The sequence below is a fragment of the Oncorhynchus nerka genome, linkage group LG20, assembly GCF_034236695.1.
Source record: "Oncorhynchus nerka isolate Pitt River linkage group LG20, Oner_Uvic_2.0, whole genome shotgun sequence".
NCBI classification, from domain to species: Eukaryota; Metazoa; Chordata; class Actinopteri; order Salmoniformes; family Salmonidae; genus Oncorhynchus; species Oncorhynchus nerka.
The window spans coordinates 38,896,999-38,922,736 of record NC_088415.1 but is presented as its reverse complement, the minus strand read 5'-3'; the positions used below and the strand labels follow the sequence as shown (position 1 = coordinate 38,922,736).

Sequence of the window (25,738 nt, the reverse complement as noted above, 5' to 3'; positions counted from 1 at the left end):
CTTAGCATTTGGGCAGATGTAATTGCGATCACTCAGCTCGTCTGATGCTGATAATGGGGCGATGGGAAATTCCTGTCAGGGAGTCTCAGTCGAAGACGTGGTTTTGCAACCGCTTTGGCAGGCAGGCTCTTTCGGTGTGTGTGTGTGTGTGTGTGTGTGTGTGTGTGTGTGTGTGTGTGTGTGTGTGTGTGTGTGTGTGTGTGTGTGTGTGTGTGTGTGTGTGTGTGTGTGTGTGTGTGTGTGTGTGTGTGTGTGTGTGTGTGTGTGTGTGTGTGTGTGTGTGTGTTAGATGCCAGGACAGAGAATGAGTCGCGGCATGCTCACAAAGCTGTCCTTAAACACATTTTAGAAAAACATAAGACAATCAAAACTCTCAAGTATGTGCCTGGCATGGCATTCAACTCTCAAGTATGTGCCTGGCATGGCATTCAACTCTCAAGTATGTGCCTGGCATGGCATTCAACTCTCAAGCAATAAGGAGGACATGTATTGTTGAAATGGGGTGCCTTTCTCTGGCCCCATTTCTTGGAACCCTATGGTATGGCAGATAAAAGATGTATGAGTTTTGGGAATTGCCCCTCCCTCTCATGACATAATTTTAAATACGGTAAGTCATTTGTATACCGATCCAGTCTTCATTCCTGTCCCAAACACACTAAAAGTCATGTCTGATTCACCTGTATAAGAAATGACAGGTTAGTGGTTAGTCTAACACAATTAACACTGGCAGTATAAATACTGGTAGAAGGGTCTGATACAGTCCAAATCCAGGCTTTAGATGCAGCCGAAATGGAATTTAAAGGGCTTTCCCTTGGATCAGCAGATTATTGTTGTAGTTTGACTGGTGTAGATAAAGTCTTTGTGTTTGGTGTGTGTGGGTACAGTGTATGGCACATTGGGCTCAACAATGCTTCCATGAGCAGAACTCTCTTATTAAGGCATTCATGACTTGATGCTAACAAGCTCGTACAAGTGGCTGGACTGACATTTGTGCAATGGAGGCTAAAAGCTGCTTATTAGGGCCTTGTGATACACAGACCACCCAAGATATTGAAAAAAATATTGACAAAATATCCATACCCTCATTATAACTCCATTAAATGACTGGTCGAGGCGGTAAAAAGGCTCGCAATCCTCTCTGTAAAATGCATTGATTATTGATACTTTTAGTCTTCTCCAATATACACTGAGTGTACAAACCTTTAGGAACACCTGCTCTTTCCATGACATAGACTGACCAGGTGAATATATGATCCTTTATTGATCTCACTTGTTAAATTCACTTCAATCAGTGTCGATGAAGGGGAGGAGACGGGTTAAAGAAGGATTTTGAAGCCTAGAGACAACTGAGACATGGAATGTGTATGTGTGCCATTCAGATGGTGAATGGGCAAGACAAAAGATTTAAGTGCCTTTGAACGGGGTACGGTAGTAGGTGCCAGGTGAACTGGTTTGAGTGTGTCAGGAACTGTTACACCGCTGGGTTTTTTTCACTCTCAACAGTTTCCCGTGTGTATCTAGAATGGTCCACCACCCAAAGGACATCCAGCCAACTTGACACAACTGTAGAGAGCATTGGAGTCAACATGCTTCCCCCCCATCCCTGTGGAACGCTTTAGGCACATTGTAGAGTCCATCCTCCTGGCGAATTGAGGTGGTTCTGGGGGCAAAATGGGATGCAACTCAATATCTGGAAGATCTTTACACTCAGTGTAGATGTCAAGCTTGTTTCAGCACTAACGTGTATTTAGTAAAGACAGAAATGACATAATATTTGACCATAGTTTAATTTTGATCTCATTACAATATATCATACTGTATTAGTTATTAAAAAGTAAATCAGTATAAGACATAATGGTACTCCTATCTGTGCTAGTCTTGAAACTTTATATAACCTGTAAATGAATCCCTAGGGTGAGAAAAGATATGAATATCCATTTGTGGTTACATTTGAACATAAACTCCATGTACGTCCAAATTCAATTCTTAACCATGTGTATTAATTAAATATTATAATAATTTACAGAAAAGTTTATCAACTGCATGGCGGGAAAAAAACGTATAGATATACACAACACAAATATTATATGTGAGTATTTTCTAATTGAATAGATAACATGATCAGTCTCTTTTGCTGAAACAACTGGCATTTTATAAAACAATATTTAACATCTTTTCTGCTTGACCATGGCAGTTATATAATTTGGCATAAGCATAACTTGGAAACACTGTATATTAAATACATCGATATTAAAACAGAATGGCCAACACACTCACATTTAATTTAAACACTCTAACCAAATTGGTTAGTTTGGATTTGAATCCCACAAAATAGTTCCAGACAGAAACTAATCTGTTAACCCAGAAGTAAAATGTTGTGTAAATTTGGTCAGCTGCGTGATTAACTTTTGTGTTCATACGTGTTAGAAATTGAGAGTTACAGCAAAAATGAAGTCTCCACCCTCACAAAAGGAAACTCTCAGCCAAAGCCCCCCCCCCCCCCCCCCTCTGATCCATGTGGGCACACGCACGAAGCACTCGAGGCGAAACAGTTTAAGCACCGCCTTCGCCCAATCCTGATAAGTCCAAATAACCAGTGACGAAACCCCCAAAACCGGAACTAATGTTACTCTCATGCATCTCGTACAATGCATCTGAGCATCTTTGCATCATCCAGTGTATATACACACTCACAGGTCTATGTACTGTACTTACTTACTGCCATACAAATGAATAGATTGACATGAAAACCTTTCAAATAAAAACATTTCATTGAGTGATTTGAAGTCTTGTCTATTAGGATTTGTCTGTTGGAATGTACTTAATGTCTTTCTTGGCCCAAGGGAGTGCTTGCTTTCATGGTGTCTATGGAGAGACACAGTCCTAAAGCTTTCAAAACGGTCCTTTCTCCTCCATGGATGGTGATAGGCCAGTAGCGTCTGTTAGTAGTCCAATTAGGGCCCTGGTGTCCAATGGGAAGGGGTAAGGTATACCCCCAGCTCCAAGGCCAGGACGTAAGGCTATACACCCAGCAACATGCCCATGAAGTCAGAGCCATTCTGTATTATGATGGATGCCCCAGCTCCATTGTCCACAAATATTGAGGTGTACTGTCCAACCTGAGGAGATACAATAACATTTTAAATGCAAGAATATGATTACTATTTGTTTTGTTATAGTGATAATACAACTCATTATACAGTCGTGGACAAAAGGTTTGAGAATTACACAAATATTAATTTTCACAAAGTCTGCTGCCTCAGTTTGTATTATAGCAATTTGCATACACTCCAGAATTTTATGAAGAGTGATCAGATGAATTGCAAAGTCCCTCTTTGCCATGCAAATTAACTGAATCACAAAAAAAACATTTCCACTGCATTTCAGCCCTGCCACAAAAGGACCAGCTGACATCATGTCAGTGATTCTCTTGTTAACACAGGTGTGAGTGTTGACGAGGACAAGGCTGGAGATCACTCTGTCATGCTGATTGAGTTCGAATAACAGACTGGAAGCTTCAAAAGGAGGTGGTGCTTGGAATCATTGTTCTTCCTCTGTCAACCATGGTTGCCTGCAAGGAAACACGTGTCGTCATCGTTGCTTTGCACAAAAAGGGCTTCACAGGCAAGGATATTGCTGCCAGTAAGATTTCACCTAAATCAACCATTTATCGGATCATCAGAACTTCAAGGAGAGCGGTTCAATTGTTGTGAAGAAGGCTTCAGGGAGCCCAAGAAAGTCCAGCAAGTGCCAGGACCATCTCCTAAAGTTGATTCAGCTGCGGGATCAGGGCACCTTCAGTACAAAGCTTGCTCAGGAATGCCAGCAGGCAGGTGTGAGTGCATCTGCACGCACAGTAAGGCAAAGACTTTTGGAGGATGGCCTGGTGACAAGAAGGGCAGCAAAGAAGCCACTTCTCTCCAGGAAAAACATCAAGGACAGACTGATATTCTGCAAAAAGTACAGGGATTGGACTGCTGGAGACTGGGGTAAAGTCATTTTCTCTGATGAATCCTCTTTCCGGTTGTTTGGGGCATCCAGAAAAAAGCTTGTCCGGAGAAGAAAATGTGAGCGCTACCATCAGTCCTATGTCATGCCAACAGTAAAGCATCCTGAGACCATTCATGTGTGGGGTTGCTTCTCAGCCAAAGGAGTGGGCTCACTCACAATTTTGCCTAAGAACACAGCCATGAATAAAGAATGGTACCAACACATCCTCTGATAGCAACTTCTCCCAACCATCCAGGAACAGTTTGGTGACGAGCTCGGGGAACAAAACATCGATATTTTGGGTCCATGGCCAGGAAACTCCCCAGACCTTAATCCCATTGAAAACTTGTGGTCAATCCTCAAGAGACGGGTAGATAAACAAAAACCCACAGATTCTGACAAACTCCAAGCATTGATTCTGCAAGAATGGACTGCCATCAGTCAGAATGTGGTCCAGAAGTTAATTGACAGCATGCCAGGACGGAGTGCAGAGGTCTTGAAAAAGAAGGGTCAACACTGCAAATATTGACTCTTGGCATCAACTTCATGTAATTGTCAATAAAAGCTTTTGACACTTATGAAATGCTTGTAAATATACTTCAGTATTCCATAGTAACATCTGACAAAAATATCTAAAGACACTGAAGCAGTAAACTTTGAGGAAATTAATATTTGTGTCATTCTCAAAACTTTTGGCCATGACTGTACAATAGTAATTATACTTCTCAACCCTTCTTAAAGGCTTTATATTCAGCTCAACTCTACTGGAGAATCTAAATGGTGAGCGTGGTTTGATAAATATAAGCCTACCTGTAGCTCTAGTAACCCTTGCACATTCACTGTGAAGATCTTGCTGTTACTTTCCAATCCAACAATCATCTCTAATGACCTGCAATGACGAAGAAAAAAAAATGATTGACAATTAATCATCATCTTTTTTTCCTGAACTTTATATTTGTTCTAAATAACTTCATTTAATCTATACACACCTAACAGGTTCCGAAACTAAATCATCTAATTGCATGATACTTCATGCAAAATATGTTTTTGTACACATTAAATAAACATGCCATTGCTTCATTTTGAGTCTTGAATCATCATAATCATTACAGTGAGTCTTTAATGAAGCCTGCAGCGCAGAGAGTAATATGTAATAGAGTAGGCGTGGAGTCTAGTCGTTACAACTCTTGCTGAGACCACTGGCTCCTGTTTCGTGGAAAACGCAACATTTTTATGGTGAATCAATCATGTTTGTCTTCACTTTAACTGCCATCGCAATGAGCCTCATAGCACATTCTCTGCATTTTCATGTGTGGGAGAGCGAGACAGGCTGGAGGCATAGGGGTGGAAAGGCAAAAAAGAATGAGCCCACTTTTTCGGATAACAATATTATTTATACATTTCTTTCATAATACCAGGTTGTGAAGCAAGGTTGTTGGCCTGTATATATGGAGGAAATCTTGGGTACTGTTCGTTTCAACATTTCAGATTTTGCTTACTTTATATAAACAAAAAAAGGCCAAAGTATGTGAACAACAGTTCTCATATCACCGAAAATGGGTGTGTAATATTCTGGTATTTACAAATGAGTGTGTAAAATTCATCCTTCACACATCCCAAAAAGGGCATTTCTCTATTCAGGGTCATATTCAATCGGCAACCAATTTTTAAAAAATAGGACTGAAACAGGGAGGGACTACCTGAACCTTTCCAATATGAAATGTTCCTTTTCTTCATTGCAAAATGTTTTGCTATGATGATAAACGACCCTGGCCTGTGGTGTTGGAAGCAGCAGCAAGGTTTCTCAGGTGTCAAAGGTGAGTCTAGAATGATTTTGGAGGCGAAAGGGACCAGGGGAAGAAGTGAGAGGACATTTCATTTATTAAAGCTGTGCTTCACTTTTACACAGGAAATGCCTAACTTGTTCCACAAAACGCATAACAAACAACTTGTTTAACAGCTCATAAAACTGGCATTAAACTCTGATTATCACGCATGGATTCAATGACTGCTGTCAATATAGAGCCTCAAGAACATGACAAGAAAGGCTGCCCTGGCAGACAATAGAATGGATTAGCTAACTCTTTTGGGGGTAAAGCAAAAATAGTTTTGGTGTTGTTTTGTTTTTACTACACTCCAAGTATGTTGCAAAAGCCAGAACAAATCAGAACCATATGGTCATATGTTGAAAACGTTTGGAGTGGGATGACTAGATATTGAAGGCATTTTCAACCAGGATCTCAGCGATCACTGCCTCATTGCCTGTATCCGGTATGGGTCCGCGGTCAAACGACCACCCCTCATCACTGTCGAACGCTCCCTAAAAACACTTCTGCGAGCAGGCCTTTCTAATCGACCTGGCCCGATTATCCTGGAAGGATATTGACCTCATCCCGTCAGTTGAGAATGCCTGGTCGTTCTTTAAAAGTAATTTCCTCACCATCTTAAATATGCATCCCCCTTTCAAAAACTCCCTGGCCAACAGCCCCTCCCCCCCCCCCGCAGCTACTTGCCCGAGCCTCCTCAGCTTTCCTTCACCCAAATCCAGATAGCAGATGTTCTGAAAGAGCTGCTAAACCTGGACCCGTACAAATCAGCTGGGCCAGACAATCTGGACCCTCTCTTTCTAAAACTATCCGCCGCCATTGTTGCAACCCCTATTACCAGTCTGTTCAAACTCTCTTTCCTATCGTCCGAGATCCCTAAAGATTGGAAAGCTGCCGCGGTCATCACCCTCTTCAAAGGGGGTGACACCCTAGACCTAAACTGTTACAGACCTATATCCATCCTACACTGCTTCTCTAAAGTCTTCGAAAGCCAAGTTAATAAACAGATCACTGACCATTTTGAATCCCACCGTACCTTCTCTGCTGTGCAATCGGTTTTCCGAGCTGGTCACGGGTACACCTCAGCCACGGGCTCAAGGTACTAAACGATATCATAACTGCCATCGACAAAAGACAGTACTGTGCAGCCATCTTCATCGACCTGGCCAAGGCTCTCGACTCTGTCAATCACCGTATTCTTATCGGCAAACTCAATAGCCTTGGTTTCTCAAATGTCTGCCTCGCCTGGTTCACCAACTACTTCGCAGACAGAGTTCAGTGTGTCAAATCAGAGGGCCTGTTGTCCGGACCTCTGGCAGTCTCTATGGGGGTACCGCAGGGTTCAATTCTCGGGCCAACTCTTTTCTCTGTATATATCAATGATGTCGCTTTTGCTGTGGGTGATTCCCTGATCCACCTCTACGCAGACGACACCATTCTGTATACATCTGGCCCAACAAGCTTCAATGCCATACAACACTCCTTCCGTGGCCTCCAACTGCTCTTAAACGCTAGTAAAACCAAATGCATCGTTTTCAACCGTTCGCTGCCCGCACCCTCCCACCCAACTAGCATCACTACCCTGGACAGTTCTGACCTAGAATATGTGGACAACTACAAATACCTAGTTGTCTGGCTAGACTGTAAACTCTCCTTCACTCACGCCGCCAAACTTACCCTAGTAAAACTGACTAACCTACCGATCCTCGACTTCGGCGATGTCATCTACAAAATAGCTTCCAATACTATACTCAGCAAACTGGATGCAGTCTATCACAGTGCCATCTTTTTGTTACCAAATCACCTTATACCACCCACCACTGCGACCTGTATGCTCTAGTCGGCTGGCCCTCGCTACATATTCGTCACCAGACCCACTGGCTCCAGGTCATCTATAAGTCTATGCTAGGTAAAGCTCCGCCTTATCTCAGCTCACTGGTCACGATAACAACACCCACCCGTAGCACACGCTCCAGCAGGTATATCTCACTGGTCATCCCCAAAGCCAACACCTTCTTTGGCCGCCTTTCCTTCCAGTTCTCTGCTGCTAGTGACTGGAACGAATTGCAAAAATAGCTGAATCTGGAGACTTATATTTCCCTCTCTAACTTTAAACATCAGCTATTTGAGCAGCTAACTGATCGCTGCAGCTGTACATAGTCCATCTGTATATAGCCCACCCAATCTACCTACCTCATCCCCATATTGTTTTTATTTACTTTTCTGCTCTTTTGCACACCAGTATCTCTACATGCACATGATCATCTGCTAATTTATCACTCCAGTGTTAATCTGCTAAATTGTAATTACTTCCCTACTATGGCCTATTTATTGCCTACCTCCTCACGCCATTTGCACACACTGTATATAGACTTTATTTTTTATTGTGTTATTGACTGTACGCTTGTTTATTCCATTTGTTGCTGTGTTGTTGTTTGTGTCGCACTGCTTTGCTTTATCTTGGCCAGGTCGCAGTTGTAAATGAGAACTTGTTCTCAACTAGCTTACCTGGTTAAATAAAGGTGAAATAAATCCAATTTAAAAGACTTTATCATACTGATTTGTTGATAGATGATCAATAGACTGAGACGGTAACACTTCACTGTAGGTGTCCTTATGAATGCATTCATAAAGCCTTTACAACAGCTATATAGCACATACCATTTGTCATAAGCTTCCATAAGTAGTTCTAAATAGTTATGAGTAACGGCATAAGCCGTAATTAAACTATTTTTAATGGGTGTCAGAGATGACTGTTCATCCTGTTGTCATATACTCTGTCAACTGTTAATAACAATTGCTTTTACACCATCTGCATGACAACTTATGTCATATGTTATTGCATGCTACATAGGAGTCTAAATACCATGTGTTATAACAGGGTGTTATGTCATTTACCAACCTCTGTGTACCATTATTACATTTCACGGAATGATCGATGTCATAACATGTCATCTGCCCTTAATATAATGTGCAAAGACACCATAAGTGACATAAAGTGACATTCATTTGAAGTGTTTGACAATGAGCGGCAGGGTAGCTTAGTGGTTAGAGCGTTGGACTAGTAACCGGAAGGTTGCAAGTTCAAATCCCAGGGCTGACAAGGTACAAATCTGTCGTTCTGCCCCTGAACAGGCAGTTAACCCACTGTTCCTAGGCCGTCATTGAAAATAAGAATTTGTTCTTAACTGACTTGCCTAGTTAAATAAAGGTAAAAATAAAATGAGACAATACACTGGTCTGAGCTGTAAAAAATGGACCATGTCCTGGTATAAAAAAATATAAAGCGCAACAATTTCAAAGATTTTTACTGAGTTGCAGTTCATATAAGGAAATCAGTCAATTCAAATAAATGTGTTAGGCCCTAATCTATGGATTTCACATGACTGGGAATACAGATATACATCTGTTGGTCACAGGTATATTAGAAAAAAAGATAGAGGCGTGGATCAGAAAACCAGTCAGTGTTTGATGTGACCACTATTTTCCTCATGCAGCGCAACACACCTTCACATAGAGTTGATCAAGCTGTTGATTTGTGGCCTGTGGAACCTTTTCTCACTCCTCTTCAATGGCTGTGCGAAGTTGCTGGATATTGGCGAGAACTGGAACACGCTGTCGTATATCTCTGAAAATAATGCACTGTGTGTGTGAAACGTTGTTTCATTTAAACTTTAGATCACTGGTTACTTTATGTTCTGAACTGTTGTCACTTTTGGTAATAGTGTTATATTGATGGCGTTAGGTGGGTTAACATAAGTTAATGTAAGCACTGTGGTTGTTGTTACTGGTAATGTTAGTGTGGGTTCTGTCTCTGTGATTTTCTTGATGATTTAATTTGGTACAAAGAAATTTCCCCCACTGAAAGGCAAGGTTCAATAGCCACGGTTCGCAGCTGACGGACGGCTTTAGCTATCTAGCTAACGTTAGCTATCTGCTAGCACTAGCCAGCTAACTTCACTAGCTACAGGTGGAATAAAATTTAAAAAACATACTCTTTGTCACGTTACACATTTACATCCTATTTTACTTGCACAATTACCTTTTCATCTTAACAAATCTTATTTAACTCAACCTAACTGGGTCATTTTTATTCAGATGGTTTACGGTCACAAATCCTGTTGTGCCCCAGCAACCTTGATTTTGTTGTAAAATTCTATTTGATTCCATTTTGTTTAAAAATGTTTGTGGGTTGTTGTTTTTTTTGCAAGTTGATGGCATTATAATGTGTCCTTTTTACATCTAGACATGGTCTAATTGGTTCAACTCGGAGCTGTTCATTGTCTCGTTGTCCACACAAAGAAAATCTTAAGTACATATGTGCTCCCATTTGCCCATGTTTGTTGGAGATCCTTTGAATTGTAAAGTTTTGTGATAGTTTCAACTCATCCTGTGGTATAAGCACACTCATAACTGTTTTATAACACTTCAAATTAATGTCATATGACATGGTCATGACATCATTCATTCCAGGAAATGTAATAATGTGACACAAGAGGTTGGTAAATGACATAACACCCTGCTCTGACACATGGTATGTAGACTCTTGGGTAGCATGTAACAACATAATGCATAAGGTGTCATGTGGACTGTTTAATAGCAGTTGCTATTAACAGTTGACATTAGAGCATATGACAACAGGGTGAACAGTTATCTGTAACACCCATCAAAACAAGTTGAATTACATCTTATGCCGTTACTCATAACTATTTAAAGCTACTTACGACTTACGGCTTATGACAAATGTTACATTGTGCTATATAGCTGTGATAAAGCCTTTATGAATTCATTCCAAAGGACACCTACAGTGAAGTGTTACTGACTGAGACTGATGGCACTCACGTATATCGATGACACAGGGATTCGATGCAGACCAGCACTCGCACATTGTCCCTGGCTCTCAGCTGACTCTTACTCCTCTTCACCTCATTGTGGTCTTCAGGGAGAAAACAGAGTTCAACTGAGGTCAGACATGATCCAGCTCAGAAACACCTCTCTGAATAAAAGGCCACAGAGTCCTCTGAAAATATATCATATTTTAGCAAAATATCTGTAGAAATGGGGCCTCATTCATGGTCTCGATATTGAATTCCAACTTCCAAATCAATATATTTCCCAAGATGATTCCCTGTTAATTATATTTCCTTATTGTAGAGAGGCATTCCCTACCGATATGAACATTAGCAGAGAACTGGTAGATCCCTGTGACGGGAGCCGTGAATCTCCCTGTGGACTGGTCCATTCCTGTCCCTCTGAGGAAGGCACCTTTAGCAAGAGGCTGGAAGGACAAATACAATGTGACATGTGGAATGGAGTTATACAATGAGTGACAGATGTAAAACTTGGTATTTTCTATCTCGAATTTGGGCTCAATTGCTTTCTATACGTCTGCCAAAGTGAACACCGGAGAAATCAAATCCAAACTTTTCCAACTGACATTTCATAAACTTGGTATATGTCTACTCTTAAAGGACCAATCAGCAGTTGAAACAATAACAAAGCCCATCCCTGCCACTGTTTTGGTAAAATGCTGAGGGCAGGGCTGGAGAAATGTAACCACTCTCAAATTCATAGACAGAGCTATGGATACAAGGACTGACCATCCATGGTATCAAAGTTATAGTTTTAACCATGTTTTGAGGCTATACAGTGTTTGTTTACATTTACTTTGTTAACAAACATTGGAGTAAAACAAGCTTATATTTTGGGTTCTGATGGGGCACGACAGTTAAACTAAGCTCATGAGAACTGTATAAGATATATTCTTCAAGAATTAATGGTCAGATATCATTAATTTATAAATCCAAAAATGGATGTGGCAACTGCTGATTGCCCCTTTAACCTCCCTCCTCAGAATGTCCCTGGGCATAGTTCTTCCACTACAGCATGCTAATTTAAACAGTGTATAAATTTGTCCTCTCCACACCATATTCCAAGTCACAGACAGAGTGCCTTTTGTATGCCGAGACCAGAAAGTGATGTGGAGCGTTGCATTTTTGACCAAGGAGCCAGTCTGAGCTGGCTCCTTGTACTGCTTTGTCAGACTGTAGGGATGTGGTGATCCTTAAGGATTCCTGGCATCATTCTTATACATCATTGCTGGTTCAATCATCAAACCCAATATTCAAACATGGCTAACAGAAAGAAAATAGAAAGATAGAAACCTGATTGTGAATATTAATATGGGCTTGATGTTGTGTACTGAATGATTAAGAGTAAGACAAGAGGATCCAAAATATGTTCAAGGGGGGGGGTGACCAAATACTTCACAAACGTCTACATCCTTTACAAACGTGTCGATTGTTCCTCCAAAACGTACCGTCTGAAAGTTCTGTAACTCCATCAGTGTCTTCTTGTCAATAACCACAGGTCCTTTGAGTTTACAGTGGAAGGCTTCCTCTATCCGCCTGTAAGAGGTCATTCCTTCCAGGGCGATGTGGGCCGTGGGTATCTGACTAGGACTGGTACTGGTCTGCCTGTCCACTGCAGCAGTTCTCCTCTCTGTAGCTTCTGATTAAAACACAGAAGGAATATGAGATCATCTCAACTAGAAAGATGACAAGAATATGGACTCGACTTTAAACTTTAGGAAAAACGTTCTCTGGCACTACAGTACACCAATAGAGTAGTGAGCTTGCTGACCCAATATCTACCGTAGATGGTCAGGTACTAATGAAATACGTCCGCCTTCACTGAGACAATGATCCATCAGTAGTAACAATGCCGTCACCAATGTCTTGAAATCAATGAGTCCTCTTATACACAGCGAAGGACCAGATCAGACTTTATCACATGTTGTGTCTTTATATGCCATTTTTGGACTTTATATGATGTCACCTTTTATCATCTTTTTGAACTCCTGGAGGAGGACTTCCTGGGTGACCTCTGCCCGGGGGATCCAGGTGGTCCCTGGGGGCCTGGGGGGCCAGGAGGACCTGGTGGCCCGGGCTGACAGAGACCAGGAAATAATAACACATTACATAATAATATAGGATCATATGAATAAGAAGATAATCTGCTGTACAGCAGTGGAGGCTGCTGAGGGGAGGAAGGCTCATAATAATGGCTGGAAGGGAGTCAATGGAATGGTATCAAACACATCAAACATGTGGTTTCCATGTGATTGATACCATTCCATTGACTCCATTCCAGCCATTATTATGAGCCGGCCTCCACTCAGCAGCCTCCACTGCTGTGAACACGATTTGAAACAGAAACTTGTTTCAATATTCAAACAACCAATATTCTACTTATGTATCGTACTAGATGCTTCGTGACCAATGTAATGAACGAACCAGTGCTTGATGAGCTAGCTTCTTTGAACCACTACTGAAGCCATTGTGATATTTACCAGTGGCCTTTTGCGTTTGCGGCACTTCCCAGGGAAGTTGCCTACAGGTCGTTTCACAAAGTCCATCCATGATCCCAGGGGATCCACTCTCTGGTTGTCAGGATTCTATAGGATACACGAGACAGAGAAACCCATGAGACATTTTTCATTCAACATCAAACCACTTCAGAGGTCTGATTTTGCAACGAAGACAGGCCTACTATGAATCAATGATGCCACAAGGAGAGGCAGGTGTACCTACAAAACCTGGCTGATTGATGGTGAGCATTAAACAAGTGCCCAGTGAAATAAAGTGTGATTTAAGGGTTTTGCCAGAATGTACTTACAATCACGCTAGTCCCAGACTGTTCTTATTCCTCAATCAAAACGGCTCTTTAAGGAGAACAGTGCTAATTGCAAGATTCATCAGATATTTCAGTCTGGAATCATTTTGCCCACCGGCACACAATGCAAAGTATTGTAACTATGTAACTGAATCCAATGAGTCATCATTTCTGCTTTACCCTCCATTGGAAAATCTTGCCTTAAGATACTATTAAATGGTGCCAGACATCAAGGCAGGTCACACTGTTAAGTGAACTCTCTTTCTTTCTTTCTTTCTCTCTCTCCATGTCTCCTTGCCGATCTACTGCCATTCCAGAGAGAGGGAAGAAGGCTTTTTGTGTCGTATCTTTCACTTTGCCAATTATGTTCAGTCACTTTTTCTTTCCAAGACTTTCCCTGTTTTGCTTGTTTTTTCTCTCCAGATAACTCACTCAGGTGCCACGTCAATTCTTAATTGCCTAATAGGGCCAGAGGAAAATAAACAAGACTTCTGAAGTGATTTTTTTCAACACAAATATTTCCATGAGCATACCGTGCATTCAGGACTCCCTGAAAATGACTCTATCCATAGGATATTTTAGTGACCAATTAGCCTACGACAAGATTTCTAAACATCCAACAAAACTTTCACCTATACCTAGCTGCAAACATACCAGCAATGAAACATATATTTTTTTTTTGGGGCACAATAGAAAATGTAAGCTATAACAGGAAGGAAATGACCGAAACGACCCTGATGAACACAATAATAGATATGGAGGCATACTATAAAAAGTCAACAGAGGCTGTTGAAGAAGTGCATGGATGTACATGATTTCTAAGCGGAAACTCCCTCATGCTAGTGGTGATGATTGTAGACCTTTGATTGGCATGCAGGGATTCTGGATGTGTGGTGATGTTGAAGAAAAACACCCTCGCATATCTCATTTATCAAAAATGAAAGGCCTCTGCCACCAAATAATTCTAACCCTAACCCACCCTGGCTGACGTTATTTCATTTGGGTGAAAAGCGATGCTGTGTGAATTACAATAACCACAAAATGCCTTGAATCCTCCCCAAGCAAAGGCCTTCTTCCTCCTCCCCAAACATCAAGTGACTGTGGTGGAGATAAAAGAGGAGATTAAGACAAGCCATGGAGGTGAGCTGTCTGAAATTGTATTTATTTAGGTTTGGCAGGAGGACACGGATCACTTATCTACAAAACTAACATGCCCCCTTTTCTTGACAGAAAGAGACTCACCTCTTGTTCTGTTCAAAAGCAACAAAGTAACCCCTTGTTTGTCTTCAATATACTGGAATAAAAAAAAGGTTTTATATTTTGGGTTTGTTTTTCTCTCCGTCTTCTCTCGTCTCTCTTTTCTTGTGACGGCAGACAAAATAAACAAGTTAAGTAACCCAGTGCCTTGTGCTTGTTAGACGTCTGTGGGTTTTTGTTGTGTTTTCGAAGCCTGGAGACAGATAAATGGCAGACCGATTTTGTCAAGCCAAAGATACTGTTACTGCATAATCCACCACATCTTTTCCATAACACTGCAACACTGCCCGGGCCATTTAATTGGTTATACTGAACCTTTTTTTCTCCTTTCTACAGCTCATGCTGCATAGGAATTATCTCTAATTATACCTCTCACTTTCATACCGACCTTAAAAGCTCATAGGAAAAATTATTTGCGTTTGAGACGCCGAAAGAATCTGAAAGAGCTGCCTGCAACCTCTATTCCTAAACCCCACGTTTGATTTAAACACCGACAATAATCGCTGAGGACCCTCTCTGACAACTCTGTTTGATTTAAGTGATGCACACTGAACATTGACAGCGGGTGAAACGCAAAACAAGGACCTTAACGCTACGCCTGGCGGTTCATCCTGCAAGTCTCAAAATAACTGCACCTCTCCTCTCACATTGATGTCATACATAGATCATCGTACTGTATGTCAGATGTTTTTAGACCACCTCAAGTCAGCCCACACATGCAACTTATAATTATATATGCTGCCGTAGCTATTCCCCGCATAATAATAGCACTGCCAGGACAGGAGGCCTCTCTTTCTGCTTGTTATCGTCTTGTATTGTTAGCACGCGCATGTGTAATTAAACGCGTAAAACCGTGCCCTAAAGGATTTTCGATATTTTAGGAAGTTGGCCTGTAACCAAGGTAATTATAACTGTTATTCGAACTGCAAAATGGAGCAAATCACTTTTTTTGACACTTTTATACCGCGTGTAGTAACACAACATATTATGAGAATTGCTATTTGGTGTCAGGAGTGCATCCATCAGACATTAAGTCATGAGGATTTTTAGATCTGTTCAAGTCTTTTGTCTTTCTAGTATGGACACACATTCCTCGCTTTCATTGGTCGCGCTGTACGTCACTCAGCATAATATTTTTGCTACCATGACATCCAATAGTGATAGATGGTGGCGCTTCCCACAGCTGGCAAGAAATTATGATTCAATGCACCTCAGTCAAACTATCTTCAATATTCCCCAGATGAAGGACAGAGTCCATACACAGAGAAATTAAAATCCCACCGCATGACGAAATAGAAAAGCTGTCAGTTACTGTGTTCAATGCAGTTCCTATTGAGTTGTGGCGCAAATTAAACAATGTTCTCACTCACATACCTTCATATCAGCGCGTACAGCACATGAACAAAGTGAACAGGATAGATACAGGTATCAATCTGAACTTCCCTTTGATCCCGGCTGTTGTACAAGTGCCATCCAATGGCGGTGTCTTTCAACAGCTGTGAGAGCACACCACTCCAGTGGTGATTTGGAAAATGTGTCAGACATTCTTAAGGTGTTAAACTAAAAAGGTATTCCTAAGAACATCAAACACTGTTTGTCTGGCTCATCGGTGGGGGCTTTATTCATACCGAAGGGATGGTGTATATTGCTACATGCCCCGATCCTTATAGTGCAATGAACTTTACTTACAAATATGTGACCACTATATATGATGAACATCCCAGTTTGTATGCATGATGTACAATATCGTGACACTTTTGCAACACTATGTTGTTGAACATTGCATGTAAGGTTGCAAATATGTAATAGCCTACCTACAATGTATGCGATTCCCCAATTTAATTATTGCTTCATTATATCCATGATCATTCAGGAAACAGTTGTGATGAATAATCCCTTTATTAAAGTGACTAGTGTTCCATTATTAAAGTGACTAGTGTTCCATTATTAAAGTGACTAGTGTTCCATTATTAAAGGGACTAGTGTTCTATTATTAAAGTGGCCAGTCATTTCAAGTCTATGTATATGCTGCCCTATATACATAGACTTTAAGTCACTGGCCACTTTAATAATGGAACACTAGTCACTTTAATAATGGAACACTAGTCACTTTAATAATGGAACACTAGTCACTTTAATAATGGAACACTAGTCACTTTAATAATGGAACACTAGTCACTTTAATAATGGAACACTAGTCACTTTAATAATGGAACACTAGTCACTTTAATAATGTTGACATATTTTTGCTTTACTCATCTCATATGTATATACTATATTCTATTCTACTGTATTTAGTCTATGCCACTCCAACATTGCTCATCCTAATATTTATATATTCCCTAATTCCATTCTTTTACTTTTAGGTTGTGTGTATTGTGTGTATTGTTGTGAACTGTTAGATTATTACTGCATTGTCAGAGCTAGAAACACAAGCATTTCGCTACACCCGCAATAACATCTGCTAAACACATGTATGTGACAAACAACAATTGATTTGATTTGTGTGTTTGTGATGTAGCTTGGTGAAATTAGGTAGAATTTTTATTTGAAGCAATGAAAGGGAGGGAAATATGTCCCTGGGGCAGCATGCCATCAAAAACACTTTGTACGTTCCAAATGACCAGAGCTGGTCAAAAGTAGTACACTATGTAGGGAATAGGGTGTCATATGGCCTTGGATCCTGATTAAAAGTAGTACACTATGTAGGGAATAGGGTGTCATTTGGAATTCAGCCACAGACATAACTGTTAAAACTTGTCTCTTTGGCTGCAATAGATCCTCAACCAGAACAGCACTCCACATAGCAGGTAGTTTCTGAATCCTTAAGAATGAGAAAGAAGCATCGCCGCCGCCTCTGTAGACATAACGGTATAGCACATAACTCTTAGCTTGTTCTAATTTAAATGTCCTTATTAACTTGTTACTAAGTATCCATAATTTACTGCTTAAAATGCACCAACTAGTACAGAAAAAAAAATACCTACACCGTGCAAACAATATCTTGTAATGTTAACTGACTAGTCCGTGACAAAGCTCTTAAAATAAAATGTTTGGAATGGACTCGTGTTTTTATCCTACTGTTTGTACCAACCAAATGTAAATGTGAGAGCAGGGTGCACCAGCCACACCAACAAATAAGCTTGTAAGATTATGTCTAATGTATGTTTTGTGAACAGGTACATATTTAGTTTGACGTGGGACAGGATGATGTAGAGGCGTCCCTAAATCCCTTGTTTTTATATCGTTATAGTCCTTTTGCAGTCATCCATGCATGCGTTTAGGAGGCCAACTAAGGGAGGGCCTATCGCATCCTGGGAGGCAGGGATCCCCAGGCTACAGGGCTGGGCTAGGGGGAACCCACATGCTTCCCCACCGTCACGCATCCACCCGTTCCCCCCTAATGAGCATCCAATCCACCGCAGTTCTCCCCCGATGCACCTCATAGACAAGAGGATTTACCACCACAACACTAAATATGGTTAGACGTGCAACCCGTGCAACTGGTGCACCCTGCACGCAGCGCTGCACTTTAACTTTGTAGAGATGTCACATAAAAGTTGTTGAGGATATGAGAAAAGTGGCGGCCTTTGCATATTAACCACGTGAAACGTAGACACCATTTTCATCTCTAGAGTGCTATCAAATGATACGACTGTAAAGGATCGAGCCCGTTTCAAGTCACAGTATTTGTGGGTATGCTGCACGTACACATATTCCTATGGCATAGCCGTCATATCATCTTTCTTTTCTTTCCACAAAACAACTGCTGCAATGTCAACATGCCGTAGATATTTATGCAAACATTGAATGTGCATTCCTTTCCAGTGAAGACATGTAAGAGCTACTAAAGCAATCAAATGTATTCATGAAACCTCCTAGGGAATAATAACTGTGCTTAAGTCCAAAAAAATCTGAAGAGAGTCTGATTGCTGACACACCTGCTTTGTGTTCAAATTATAGTCTTCAAATTGCTCAAATGGGGGCTATTTCCCCCTGTATCTGTGGTAGGTAAGAGGATCCATTAAAAATGACTCTGGCTCCACTTCCATATCAAACTGAAAACTGAACCCTTTTTCCAGACCTAGGTTCAAATACTATTTGATATACTTAATTTGTAGAGCACAAAGTTCTGAAAAACGTTTTGTGCTCGATTGAACTTGCAATGGAACTAATAGAGGATTCCCAAGCATACAAATCATGCCCACCAGGCACTCCAGACAGGGTAAAGCAAACACTCAAAGTATTTTCAAATATTTCAAATAGTATTTGATCCCGGGTCTGAGTTATGCTCCATGGTTTTATTCACTGCGGAATGCACCAGGTAGATACTGTAGTTACTCATGAGATCTTTTCTACTCTTATGTGCTCCATAGCCTCCATTTGTGGTTCCGCTCTACCACATAAGTGCAGAGTCCTCCGTTCTGTTAGGTTTAAGCACTTTTATTGTGTAAGTACTGTGCTCACTTACTTTATGAGGTATTAAAAACATGTTGTAAAGTAGAAAAGCACAAAATATAAGAGATAAATAAAAATGTAATTTATAGTATCTGAAAGGCAAATTTGAATAGATGCCAAATTCTCCCTGGCTTCAACACCAGTCAAATGTAGGTCTGATGTAAATATCACAGGAAAAAAAGAAATACATAACTCTTGCTACAAAACAACAATGGCTCTGAAAACGATTGAAGGATTGCCAACATTTTAACAATCATTTGCACGGCAGTAGGCATAGACACCCTCATATTATTCTTTGTTTTCAAGACTCCAGTCCAATGTGAATATGAGGTAAAGGAACATGATCAGCACATGATACGTATCAGGCAAGATTAAGGGATTCCTATAAATCTGGCATCAATTAGAAGTTATTAAAATAAGAGGTCATCCAAATAAAACAGGACCTCTTTGCCTAATATATATATATTTTTTAAAGTTTTATTTCCAGGGGAATTATCGTCCTAACAGTTTATTTTACTTGTAGATTTTAGATTTAATGACAAAGGGCTGCTTATTGTTATTATCGTTGTCTGTCAGGATTTCAATGAGTGCATAAATTGATCGTACAATGTGTAATTAAACAATGGTCATTACAACATGTTATAAAAGTCATACTCTCACTATGGGACCCTTATTCTCACTGTTTCCAATCTTGTGGTTGGATATGGTGATGGGCAAGCTTAGTGGGCTATACTTCCTTTACCAGTGTGAGAGATGAGGTGTTTGTTTGTAACTTTTTACTACTTACCTAACTCTGTGTGTGTGTGTGTGTGTGCACCCATTGTGTCAGTGGGCCTAGTGTTTCCTGTGGGTGACGGGTCCGGTCCCCTGTGTATGGGGCAATTCAAACGGTGCCACACACCCCTTCATTAATCATGGTGTTGGGATGAGAGAGGGGAAACTCAAGCCCTCCCCCAGGGCACTGATTAGCCATTACTCAACACGCTAGGTGTGATGTTTGATTTGACTGCCTCAAATACTGCCTTCACTGACCGAGCCCTTTGCTGCTCAACACGGACAGATTTCACTGCACTTTGGAAAGAAGTGACATACAAATGTATATATTGTTCACGCAGTTCTGCCCTCACAGTGTATTTACGGTGCTAGTCAGTGAAATCATGATAGAATGGACTGTGAACCATTACCTATCTATGTTATTACTTTGAGACATGCCCAGAAAGAATGGGAGAAGAAAATACGTGTAGTGCTGTCAGCGATTTTAGCAGACATAATGTTGATTTTGGTGCAAAAGAATTACTGCTTGGAACAAAAGGTTACTGCTTTGTATCATCTCACCAAATTTCACAAAGTGCACCACTCCACACCTCAATTGTGATCAATTTCAAATGGAAAATCTCTGATGGAATGTGGTCTGCTGCATCCTGCCAACAGCGCTCACTGGGGTTGGGCCAGATACGAAATGAATGCCATCACAAGAAGACTTTCCACTGCATGAGCAAAAAGAAAAACATGCAAATGTATAAACTGTTTGGCTTGTTTGAAGATACAAGCCGGTGTTCTCCTGCCAACATCACTTTAATAAGGAGGTTGTTTTCTCCAAAACATTACAGGTAGGGGAGAGTGGAGCAAGTTGAGCCAAAGGGGTTAATTGAGCCAAACATACACAAAATGAATAATTTGACCAAATATTTAGGAAGAGGTCAGAATTTCATAAAGTCTGTGAAGGAAGAAACCACATGGAAAAAGTGGTTAGCAAGTTATATCCAAAAAAAACTGATTTTCACCAAGTCAAATGCATGTATTGTGTTAGAGGTTTCATCAAACCAAAGTAGATAGTTTTAAGACTCTTCTATACATTCGACATAAGGTCCTAAACCTAGCATGAAATGGCATCCTTGAAGCTGTGTATGCTAATATGGTATAAATGTTTGCCTTGGAATTAGTTGAGCCAATGGTCATGGATTATTTTGAGCCAATGGTTGAGCAGATGTAAGTGTTTTCTTCGCAGTTGTAATGCAAGGCATTATCGCTGGGATATGAGGTAACAACAGACCCTGTGTTAAAAGTGTTTAAAAAGTACAAAGTCTGTGTTAAGGTGTAAAGCCTGTGTAAAATGATTCAAAATATGAAGAAAAAAAGTGATTGTGGTGAATTGTGTTTGGGAAATAAAGATAGGCATGGTTTTAAAATGGTAGTGGTAATATTTCATTCAGTACAGAAATGTGTAGGCGGCTTAACTTACCCTGTCCCACAGCTCAACTTACCCCATACCCGGGGGAAGTTGTGCCAAGAGACCCCTTCTCTTGGACAAGCTATGTTTTCAAAAACTGTAATGAATTTGGATTATGTCCAGGGATACACCACATCCTGAAATATACGTAGATATCTTTGTTAGAAAGAATGCTATATTTCCCTTGACTGAGTGAATGCAAAGGTGTGAGGATTAAGTGATAAAACTTGAACAAACTAAGATTCCATCATGAAATAAAGCTACCAAGCACTGCTTGCAGTTGGCATGGTAGACATTCGTTTTTTACTGGATACTTTTTTATTGACCTTTGGATGATACAGCATTCCATTTTTCTGTGACATTGTCCATACAAAATGCATAACAAGCAGCCTGGCCTCAGAGCCAATACGAAATATACTTGATGTATTTCTGAGCATCCCCAAGACATATGATACCTACTAATGGTCTAGTTACTTAAGACAGAAACTAATGTAGGGAGGTTGGTCGGAGAGATGGGTGGGCATAATCCGCAACACTCTAGCAATCCAAAGGCACACTCGAGCAATCCAAAGGTTGAATGTTTGAGTCGTGTCGGAGAAAACGGAACATTTTAGCTAACTCTTCAGTTAACCCTTATTCTAAAAGTAAATTCACCTAACCTTTGTTGTTTTAGTTCTCCAAACATTTGTCATTTTAGTTCTCCTAATCTTTGTTCTTAGTTCCCCTAACCGCCAACGTAAATTCTCCCAGTAATTCTCCTTTGTTGTTACAGCGCAACAAGCAACCTGGTATCAGATAAAGATGTGCAATACTATACGTCCTCCAGGATGTATGATAAGTCACATGATTCAATTAATATGCTATTGTACGACCAGGTAAGATGTATGATACTATACGACCAATGATCCTACGACCAATATTGCATTCATTATGTAACCTAATTTAACGTCATTTATCATACTAAATGGAATTTCACAGATTTACGTACAGAATTAGAGAAATATCCCTAAAACCACGTTACAATAAGAAGTGCTCAATTTCTGTAGCCTTAATGAGTCTTATGTAGCCTAAATGAGTTTTGTTGCATTGTCTAACCTTCAACATCTACACTCTTTAACCTTAGGTGTAAAGTCTAAACCCCAGGGTCCTCAACTAGAGGTGACAGTATTTGGCCGAGACACTATCTGCCATAACACAGGGTCTTAGGAGTGATTATGTCATTACCCTCAGATTGTGGGAGACAAGATGAAAAGAATGTAAGTGAGGGGGGCACAGGGGGCTAATCCTTGTCGAGGTGTCCTCTTTCAGGACCCTTTCTATGGGGCTTTGTGAGGGGCTTACACGGCACGCTGCCCCAGTTTTTCTGGGCCGCACCGCCCCTATCGGATGTCCCAGACACAGCGGAGTCAGACTGGCCCTGTGAATGACAGCATCAATGGGCTGGGAACAGTACTGCCAAAGCTCTTTAAATATCTGCCCACCTAACTTTCCCAGGAACTACATCATGGCAGTCTGCCTGTGGCCTGTTGCTGGACCATGGGGGGAGAGATGGAGGGGGGCGGAGGGGGGCTATGGAGACAGAGACACCCTGGGCTCGGGTTGGATAGATGGGAGAGAGAACTGAACAGATATATCCCAGTGGGGTGCAGAAATCCTCAGTCTTCAGCAACCTGGGGGTTGACACAAGGTCATCCTTCAGAGCCTTCTGCTTTTACAGGGCAAACCAAGTCAAATAAACACAGCCAGATCACAATGAGACAGGCTAGGGCTAACTAATGTGTTCTTCTTCTTGAGAATACAGAAACAAATCCCCATTCTATCTATGGCAAATAAAAGTCATAGGCTAACCAACCAACCAACAGGGCAGAGAGACAACCTGGTAGAGCTTGGACTGGGAGGAAGGGCTGGTATTGAGCGGATGGGGCAGTGAGGGTTGTTTGAGAATGCCAACACAATGGGTGGGCTCAAGGCAAAACAAATACCTCATTGGAAACTCCTGGAAATATGTAATACCAGCAATAAACCAATAAATAAGAATGTGAAAGGTCAAATGCTGTTTTTGGACAGGGAAACATAAATGAAAAGTAGATGTATGAATCAGTGGCAACGGAGCATTTTGTGTTTACCCGACTACCACATGGTGTATTTTCAACAGAAAACAACTTTTACTACACCTTTTTCATATTGTACTTTTGGTGTAAAAATACAAGTTTCTATCTGTATGCCAATTACTGTCCATATTTTATATTTAAATAAATACTATACTTTGGCTACACATTTAGAGAATTTAGACTAAACTGTCACATCTTCTTATCCCTAATTCACGTTGATTCAAACCCTCTTGAGCCCCGATTTGTCAATATATAATCCTTAAATCTGATAGGCTGGGAAATCGGTGTTAGCCCCCCATAGTGAGGACTAATTGGTGCATTGATCATCCCACATTCCACACATTCTTCAGGAAGTCATCCATTTAGGTTTGCACACATTTCAGACACAACTCACTTTCTCAGGCTTGACCCAGTAGGGCAAACCTGTTCTATGCGGTCTATTGCCACTACACCACTACACTCATTGTCTCTATAAAACACTTTGACATGAATTATACATTCATAAAGCCTGAATCAAGTCCAGATAAATCTGTCAGAGCATGTTACCTGCCCATAGCCAGTCATTGCAATCCCTAATTGAACAAGTTAATTATCAGCTCAAGTATACATCTCAGAATAGACTCCAAGGTTAAGAGAATGCGATCAGATCATTTAGCAGGTTGTTTGAATGTAGGTAGCACTACCGCAATGTTATTTTCTATGAGGTTTGTACTTTGATATTCATAAGATAAGGTTATCAAAATCATGACATATTCCACGTACTAATCATAAACATTCTTCTGATGTTCAGCACTCCTACGATCAGACCAAATATACACATTTCGGGCCATAAAGTTTGAAATACACTAGCAGATCGACAGAGCAAAGAGGCTGGTGCCGGTGACTTCAAAACCACATTTTTAGTCTGTTTCAAATCAAACATTACCTTGGTGCTCCCGCCGACCTCTTCGCTGTTGGAGAGGGTAGTGTTGTATGCCTCTGTGTGCTGTGGGGGGGTCTCCTGTGTCCTCTTCCTCTCCTTCTTGGCATCCACCCCTTCCAGCAGGACAAACTGGGTCCAGAACACCACAGCCAGCACGGCCAGCGGCCCACACCACATCTTCAACAAACACTAAATCAACCCAAAGATCCCTGAAACTTCGATCAACTGACCCAGTGGTCTGTCCAAACTGTCCAACGATTGGGAATAATAATGTTGTTGCCCGGTTACAAACATGCAAGGACCCCAACCAAGATGATTGGACCTCAAACTGGAGGACTACAACAACACTGACTCCTGGTTTGGCTGCCTGCTGCTGCTCTCTTCCTGATGATCTTTGAGCCAGACAGCAGTGTGTTGCTGGAGCTGGAGCACAGCTAACTCTAGCCAGAAAGCCAGGCGGCTTACTCAACTATGAAATGTGGTCCCGGGGAATGACAGATCGGCACAGATCTGACAGCAAATAAACCCATTAGTGAGATTTTTCACGCTTTCTGCTCTGTGGGGGGAGGAGGGGGATGCAGGGGGCAAAGGAGAGAGAGGCAGAGAGGAGGGGTGTTTGAAGCTGGGGGAGGGAGGGAACCCTTGGGTAGAAGTGGATGGTAGAGTTCTTTATCACCCTCTTTCTTGCTCTTTCTCTCACACTGAGCAATGGATCTTCCTCATAGCATTTCGATAGTTGGGTAAAGTGGAAGTCCCATAATAGTTGGGATTTTCTTCAGAGAATACCGCTTGGCATTCAATCCCTCAGTCCTCCTCACACGTGCTTCCCTCAGGAGTAGACAGAGAATGAAAAAAAGTCCACGGGAGTTGGAGATGGTCCAATTTTCTTAGCCTTTGAGAGTTTCCTTCTTCTTTTCTCCTTAAAGGGTATAAAATTGGTCCCCCGCAGCAGCAGATCCAGAGAGAAAACCTCAAAGTGGTGTTAAAAACACTTTGAGGGTTATTAGCAACACAGTCTCTGCTGTCCAGGACACCCAGCTGTACATAACTCACTACTGCTCATTCATCAACCCAGTCCGTCTGCTCTGGGGTGACAAAAACATGTGCAATTTCACCTCAGAGAGCCCTGTCTGTCTGCCTGTGTGTGTCAGTGTGTGTGGTAAGTCCCTGTTGCTTGCTTGCCTCGTTACACACTCTCACTCTCTCTCTCTCCTTCTCTGTTGCTCTCTGTGACTGAGCTTACAGGAGTGCTCACAGTGGAGTTTTATCG

The 25,738-nt window shown here is 41.2% G+C and overlaps 1 protein-coding gene across 1 annotated transcript; it reads right to left on the bottom strand.

Moving 5' to 3' along the window:
- Nucleotides 1-1,768: 1,768 nt before the first annotated feature.
- LOC115102473 (adipolin-like) lies at nt 1,769-25,729 on the bottom strand. The gene is given in 9 exon segments (XM_029622462.2): nt 1,769-3,119; nt 4,801-4,879; nt 10,659-10,752; nt 10,986-11,094; nt 12,136-12,326; nt 12,654-12,704; nt 12,707-12,764; nt 13,168-13,272; nt 24,472-25,729. Coding segments are annotated over 9 exon segments (960 nt in total). The 5' UTR covers nt 24,646-25,729; the 3' UTR covers nt 1,769-3,020.
- Nucleotides 25,730-25,738: the final 9 nt, after the last annotated feature.